We start from the raw sequence: 8,768 nt of genomic DNA, 5'->3' as shown, positions 1-8,768 counted from the left end.
TCAAAGGACTCTCGTATAAGGGGACATTTTAGAGTATATAACATATCCTAAGGCCTCAACCATTAGCTTCAGCTTTTAGTTGAGACCTTAAGATATATTACACACTCGTATAAGGGGGCGTGTTAACTAGAGTATATAACATATCATGGGAATTTAATGGTCAGCTTAGACTTAAGTAATTAGTTCCAGTTAAAAAGCTATTATATGAAATAACTATGTATAAATAATTCTTTGTTTAATGTTGCTATTAGTGTGATTGATTCCAAAACCATATAATATAATGATGCACTAAAAAAAAAAATTTGGTGAAAAAAGCCTTTGTCACCGTGTCTGTTGCCAGCTGGCGACAAAAATAGCGACATTATTCTTTTTATTTCGTAGCGATAGTTTGATTTTCATGTCTATGATGTATTTAATTAGTTTTTACAAGTATATATCAATATTTTTATTTTTGAATAATAACTTTTACAGGTAACATTCATACCCTACTAAAACAACGAACAAAAAGTGAAAATGGGTGGTATTTATTACACCATTTTTATTACTCTCTTACTTATGGGAACACTCATTCCAAAGGTTGTAGTTTCACAAGCAATTCGATATAAGGTTACAATTATTAACGGTCTTCCAGAAGGAGAAGAATTGGACTTTCGATGCCAATCTAAGGATGTTGATTTAGGACTTCAACAATTGACAAAAACAGGAAAAACTTTTAGTTGGATGTTTAAAATGAATTTCTTTGGAACAACGCTTTTCTTTTGTCATTTCTATTGGAAGGACAAAAATATAAGTTTTCCTGTTTTTAAAGGACACGTACAAGGATATGTTTGTCAACAGTTAGTCTATTGGGAGGTAAGACCCGATGGTTTCTACTTCCATTGTGACGATAATGACTCCATATACAAGTATTCTTGGTAGCCTTGTTAAAACATTACAATATAATAATATTATCTTCTAAAAATTAAGTAATTATGCAATATTTATATATGAATAAGTTTTATATGGACTTTATCCAAATTATTTTAGTATTTATTAATTTAAAAAATAATAAATATTTTTTAATGATTGTAACTGATTGTAAATACTTATTAAGTAGAAAAACTTACTAATTTTGTATTGTTTAAGGTTGTTACAGTATAAAATAACATATATCAAGTCTATAGAAGACTTTCTTATACATATTATTAATACAAATTGTTTAATTATCGTTTTTTTGATGTATTTATTCTGTTTATTATTTAAACTAACGATAAATGGTTAATACCTAAAGTATACAATATAAGTTATATTATGAGTTTTTTTTTTTAAAAAAAATATTAAATTAATTTTTTCTAATATAAAATAAATGTTATATTAAAAATATAAAATATCCAAAATTTTTTTTATTGAAGTTAATATAAAAAAGACAAAGTCTTCATTTAAAAATATGATTGACTTACACATAGATAGTCACAAACTAAATAATGACAAAAAAAATATTAAAATGAACATAACATTTAACAAACCAATATATAAAAATCAAAAATAAAAGTATAGTATGTATTAACATAATGTTTGTAGGTTTTTTTTGTCGGAATTGCGGATGAAATGACAAGTGGGAATTTAACTAGTTCGAATTTCGACCGTTTTATTACTAGTTTTCAGTCAAAAATTCCTGACTAACATTGAGTAGGAAAATAGCTAAAAATTTCAAAATCAAAAACTTTGGATCTTTTACTAAATTTCATTTTCATTGTCTCGCTATTCTTTATATATTAAATTACCAATATTGCATGCCCTTAATGATTTCATAACTTAATCTCTCTAACTTCTCTTTAAAAAACGCCCTGCATTAAAAATGAATATCGAAACAATATGGTTGATGAATTTGATCACCTGATGAATTATTAATCAAATGATTTTGAAATTAATATTAATATTATTATTAATTAAACTAAAATTATTTCATGCATATCAAAATAATTAATCAAAAATTATTATCAATCAACTAATTTATTATTACTAATTAACCAAAAATTAAAATTAATTAATATTAATTATTTAACTAAAACGTAAAACTATTAAGTAAATAAATCAAGAATATTAATACAAAAAGAAAAAAAATTGGGTTAAACATAGAAATTTGATACATGTTCACCTTTTTGGTCATTACTTTTAATAGGGAAATTACATTAATGCAAGGTTTGTAGCATTAGAATCTAGACTTTAAGAAATTTCGATCAATATATTATCTGCTCAATTCCGACAATCAAGCGAGAAAATAACGATTGTTTAAATTTTACTTCTAAAAACTGCAATTTGATACACGTTTAATCTTTTGGCCATAACATTTGATGGAAACTCACATGAATTTAAGCTTTGTGGCATTAAAAATTAGATTTTAAGAGATTTCAATGATATATCATATGTCCAATATTAACAACCAAGCTAAAAATAATGACCGTTTAAAATTTGCTACAACTTTTAATACGATAACTAAATCTAATCGCACAAAACACGCATTGAAATAATTCATTTTTTATCCGCAAAGTTTGAACTCTTTATTTTTCCTAATTTTTTTTTTATTACATGGGGACTAACCAATGAAATAATTTTTATCACGTGCCTTGAAATATATGCGACTCTAATCTATTTTTTATATTTATCATTTTTTAGTTCTTATAATAATATTGATTTTATAGTAATCTCTTTTGAAAACCATCCTTACTAACTCTTGTAATAATGTTGATTTAAAAAGATTGATAGAATTTTTGATCTTAATGGCATATTGTGATTGCCCAATATTCTATTTACAACTATTCATTTGAATTATCCATATATATTGATAAATCTTGCATTGTATATACATATATCTTGATTTTCATATCATGTAAAATATATTTTTCTATTTTTTGATCATTTGTTTGTGATAGTCATATATTGTTAGTCATATATCTTTCTATATTTTGATCCTTTGTATATATTCTTTCAATATCATCTTAGTAATGATTTTTCAAATAACCATACAAGGTATAGTGTCAGATAAAACAATTTTTTTTTCTAATCAATTAAGCAATATATAGACAACATAAAAAATATAAACATGTTAAAAATAAAGTTAGTAGAAGAATATATGGAATTCATAAGCTTTATTAAAATATTAAAATGAGAATGAACAGGGTTATTTTTGTTCAAAATTTATGATATAGATAAAAAGATTCATTTTGGTAACAACAAATAAAACACCCCAAAATGACAAATGAAAACTTCTTTAAAAAATGGAGATATTATAGTATACTCTCTCTGTCCCTTTTATTTGCATGGGTGAAAATTAGTGAAAGGTAAATTGGGTTGGAAAATGAGACATATAAATTGTATTTTATCTACAATGATTATTTTACATAAGAAAAGAAGGAGGGTGGGACCATTAACGAAAAAGAAAAATGTACAAAATCAGTACAACAAATCAATCACTACAACATAATTTATTTTTAGTGGGATATATTCAGCAATATTTAATTTAAATGTCACTACTTTAAATTTCTAATAGTGTATATAGTGGATTTATTGACAATTATTAGACTCATTAGCAGCATAATTAAAAAATCGTACTAAAGGCCAATTACGTATGCCACTATATACTATAGTAACAATTACGTATGCCATTAAAGGCCAAACAAAGTGTCAGTAAATCACTTTATAGTGGAACTTAAAATAAAAACTAACAATTACTACACTAAAAACATAAATCACTGGCATTTTTATAATGGCATTAAATTCAATGTCTCGAAAAGTTAAATTTGTTGTATTGAATATAGAATGAAATGCAAAATGAAAGAGACATATAGAATATCTTATCTCTATAATGATTATTTTACAAATTATTTCTTTCATTATAAGGAAATCAAAAGATAATATCTTTCTATATAATGTATATTAATTAAATGGAATGCTCATCACTTGCAATAATTTTTTTATCTAGGAACATACAATGAACTAAATATTCACTTGCCAAAAAAAATATTAACGAATACAAACGGTGAAGATTGCGATTGTGATCATAATATATATAGGGTCGATTTTTCCAATTTATACATTGGTGTGCATATATTTAATTAATTTAATAGGTAAATTTGTTAAAATATAATTTGTAATATTTTTTAAAATTAATAACTGTAATAAATCCTTTAGAGAATATATTTATTCAATTTTAACAAATTAATTATTTTGTAATTTAAACATTCAAAGCATATACATCGGCTAGAAAAATATAGGAAATAAATTATGCCTATGACAGATACACATATATCAAATCAAAATAATATAATATTACAGTTACATGATAATATACATAATATCCATGATTTTTTAAGGATCTTCATTACTTATATATATAATTATCTTCAGAAATCGTTTTTCTCACACTCAATTGGATTTACTAGAAGTTTTCAAGAACTTGGTACTATTCTTCTCTTTTAAATATTTATTATTTTAATTTGTTCATTGTGTTTTTATTTTATGAAAAATTACCTAGAATAATTCAATCTATTCATGATTTTTCTACAATAATATCATCTATTGATTAACCAAGAATAATTCCAACTTTGAGGGGTATTTTCCTAGAGTAAATCCGGTTACCGGATGACTTGCTAAAGCAAGTATTATTTTTTTTAAAAAAAAAGATAAATTAAAATAAAATGTCTAAAAAAACATTCAAAAAATGTCCAAAAAAAATTTATGATTTTTTTAGTTATTTAGAATATTTTATGTAAAATTTTAAAATTTTTCTCTAATTTTAAAGTAATTTTCAATTTATTTTTTTTTGTGAATTAACTACTATAGCAGGTTATCGGGTTACTTAAGTTTACTCTAGACAACTACCCCTTAAAATTAAGATTATTCATAATTAATCAATAAATAGGATTATTGTAGGATAATCACAAATAGATTAGATTATTCTAGGTAATTTTCATTTATTTTATTACTATATGATTTTATAGTTCCCTAGCTAGTGTGTCAATCTAGAATAAAAAAATACTTCTACCTAAATGTTCAACCTTATAGATTGAAGTGATTGATATAATATTTATATAACTATTTAATTGATGATTTATGTTAATTTATAAGATTTTTACTTTGTAAACAATTAATTATAGATATACTTTAAATGGTAGTAACAAATTTTTGCGAAAGGTCAGTAGTAGTAAATATTTAAAAAAGTTCCACAAAATAGCATTGTACTTTTTGAATTTTAGAATTTAACGTATCAAATGTTTTTTGAGCATTAATGTTGCGGCAACTTCAATTTTAAAAGTACAATGTTATTTTGTGGAATTTTAAGGAAGGAAAGTTACTATTTCAAGGAAAAAAGATATGGGTAAAAACAAAATTTCGCAACTTAACGTATAATCTAAAGTTTTTTGGGCATTAATGTTACTTCAACTTGAATTCCAAATAATGTTATTTTGTGGAATTTTTTTTAAAGATTTTCTATCACTGGCCTTTCGCAAAATTTCATTGCTATCATGTAGAATACCCATTTATTATATTCAATTAAAAATGAAATCAAAATAGATTTATATATAAGAGAGTTAAGCAAATTGAGGCAATCATGTTGCTATTTTTAATGAATTGCAAATAACTTAAAATAAATTAAGTATTAACTAAATAAGTTTTTATGACAAAAGAAAATAAATTATGTGTTTCAATTTCAAATCAAACCGTATAAAATTAATATATTTTGTTTCGTTTGATATATCATGATAAAAAGTAAAAGTATTGTAAAAACTTGATTCATACTATTTTAGTGTGCACCAACTTTATTATAATAAATATTTCCCAATAGTACTACATATCAAAATACTTATTATTTTAATATTTTTTAAGGTTGTGCAAACTAAAATAGTATACACTAAATCCATACAAGATTATCTCCTAATAGAAAACCAAATATTTTGTAGTAATTTAGATTTCTTCATATCTCAAAAGAACATAAAATCAAAAAAACAACTAAACATGATGCAAAACCTGATAAATTTATTATTATGTTTGTACACGTCAAAATCAATATAAGAGGATAGTTGACTGTATACAAATCTGATGAGGTTCCATCCTAAAACCAATTAGTAATAGGATGAATTCCAATCAAGCTTTAATATATATATATATATATATATATATATATATATATATATATATATATATATATATATATATATATTAATTATTCGATATGAGATTCTTACTCATAAACATGTTCACATAAAAAAAAGTGAATATTTATTACTAGGTTAATATTTCATATCATTCACATAAATATTTCATATCATGTGATTGATTCCTCAACCATATAAATTATAATTTTTTAATTTGCACGTCTATAGTTATGTTTTAATTTTTTTAAATTACTAACATTTATAAAAACAATCTTGGCAGGAAATAGATCAAAAGTGAAAAATGGGTCCCACTGGATACATATTTGTTATGTTGTTAGTTATGGGAGTAGTGAGTCCGAAGGTTGCACAAAGTTTTCATGATTTTAACGTAACAATTGTTAATGATCTTAAACAAGGAGAAGAATTAATACTCCGATGCCAGTCTAAGGACACTGATTTTGGTGTTCATAAATTGACGGATACTGGAAAAAGTTTTAGTTGGGTGTTTAACTTGAATGTCTTTGACTCAACACTATACTTTTGTCATTTTTATTGGAGGGACAAAGATATAAGTTTTCCTGTTTTTGAAGCACATACTGAAGGAAATATTTGTGAATCTATTGTGAATTGGGAGGTAAAGCCTGTGGGTTTCTACTTTAATTGCGATGAAAATCTACCAATATTAAAGCATACTTGGTATCATTAGCTTATATTTTCTCGATTATGAAATACTCAATCACACCTAATTATGACATATTGTGTAAGTATAATGGAAAGGAGGTAGTATATTATAATTCTGATTGGCTAATTTTCGTTTCATCGAAATAAAATTTGTAATTGAAGTTGTTTGTTATAGAAATATATTCGTGGCTTATTAATCAATGGCTAATATTATGAGCAAGAGTCAAATGGGGTTGATAAGATCTTGCATGTACCCTTTTTAATTATGTTCCCTCTAAATCTAATTTCACATGTAAATCTACAAAACAAAGTCAAAATTGCAACGACAATAAGACAATGAACGTTTTGTTCGTCGAGTTTTCTAGAAAATGACGGTGGCCTCGCAACGGCCAAGCAACAACAAAATGTTCTGTAATTCTAGACGACAAAAAGGTGACGGCTTGGCCACCGCCACCAAGTCGCAACCCTTTTTATTAAAAATTTATCAATTTATGTTTTTTTTAAATAAGAGCGACCTAGTGTCGTAGTTAGGTCGTCGTCATCTTTGATGAAATCGCCTGGCTATAATTATTTTTGGTGCGGTTGCCAAGCCGTAGCCATTTCTTGTTTAGCATTTCTTAAAACTAATCTTTTTTTAAGACTTCTTAATTTTAAATTTTCAAGAACAAAGTCATTGTTAATAATAATGCAAATGTAGAAGATATTTTTTATTTATATTTGTATTATCTATATCAATTAATTTAAATGTAACAGAAAGTACAAAATTGAGTAATAGCCCCCAATAAAGACTGGTACGATTCAATTCAACTTTTTGTTCGTTCGGGTTTGATTGTGTCGTAGCTCTATAATTCGGATTCGGTTTTGTATGTCGTTGGATGAATTGCTTTGCGGATATTGACCCCAAAAAAGATACGGTAGGTACAACCAGTCCGTGAAAAGCCAACCATCGCACGATAAAAATTAGATAGGTTCGTTCTATGGTCATTGGGCCTCCTAAAAGGATCTACTAAATTCAACAAGTTGTTTCAAAGAGTAAAAATGGCCAATTATTAATGGAATTCCTTGTCGGTGCTCTGTGAAATATTCGTTTGACCGAGGGCTTCCAAATATATATACGAGTTATAACTACGCAGCGGAAATACAAATATACGAGGGAAGACACAAGGCCTCATAACAAAACATATACAACCAAAGTTTACAAAAGATAACCAAAGCTACAAAATCGAAAGATAGCGGTACGACACAGGTTATGCTTCACCCTCATCACTCTCCCCCAATGCAATGCAATGCAAAAGAAGCTCTAGTACCTGCTACGCCTGTCTATGATCCTCCTGCTGCTCGACATTAGACCAAAGGCCAATGTGTCATAGGAGGACAATCATAGAAAGTCATCAACAATCAAATATAAACACAAACACGTACACGTCAGTAATTAGCATCAAATATAATAAGGCCAACTACTAGATAGCATTATATCATAAAACAACATAAGATGATTTCATAAAACGCAAGCGCAGATAGTAACCGTTTATCGGCCACTTATACTTCTTAATTTCATTACGTGCTTTCCAACCCGAACCATGTGTTCTTGGGTAGAATATAGGTCTTCACGCTCCTCTTTTCAAATATAAACTCTTGCAAAACACGTATAGTATCAACTCGACCAAGGCATTAACAAAATACCTAACACATGACCTTATAGAGCTTGTCTATCTTAAGGTAAGGGTGATCATAGTCTGTAATACCCTTGAGATAACTTAGCTTAGGCACACTTCTCACTAGCATAAACTATTCTATCGATAAGTAGATGTTCTATCAATAAGTAAATATTCTATCAAAAGTAAACTTTCTATCAAAGAATGAACCTTTTATCATTAAATAACTTTCGATCAATGAATAAATTTTCTATCACTGAATAACTTTCTATCAGTGGATCTTTCTCAACTTCCCGGC

General features: G+C 26.3%; 1 protein-coding gene across 1 annotated transcript; it reads left to right on the top strand.

The window, feature by feature from the left end:
• Window positions 1-513: 513 nt before the first annotated feature.
• On the top strand, window positions 514-918 carry LOC130826657 (S-protein homolog 21-like). The gene has a single exon (XM_057692226.1). It carries the CDS (start codon window positions 514-516, stop codon window positions 916-918), a length of 405 nt encoding a protein of 134 aa, XP_057548209.1.
• The last annotated feature ends 7,850 nt before the right edge of the window (window positions 919-8,768 follow it).

The sequence above is a fragment of the Amaranthus tricolor genome, chromosome 11, assembly GCF_026212465.1.
Source record: "Amaranthus tricolor cultivar Red isolate AtriRed21 chromosome 11, ASM2621246v1, whole genome shotgun sequence".
Taxonomy (NCBI): domain Eukaryota; kingdom Viridiplantae; phylum Streptophyta; class Magnoliopsida; order Caryophyllales; family Amaranthaceae; genus Amaranthus; species Amaranthus tricolor.
Note: the sequence above shows the minus strand (reverse complement) of the source record. Positions and strands in the feature narration are given on the sequence as shown.

Excerpts from the sequence above, each read along its gene's own strand:
- LOC130826657 (XM_057692226.1), top strand. The coding sequence starts at position 514 with ATGGGTGGTATTTATTACACCATTTTTATTACTCTCTTACTTATGGGA.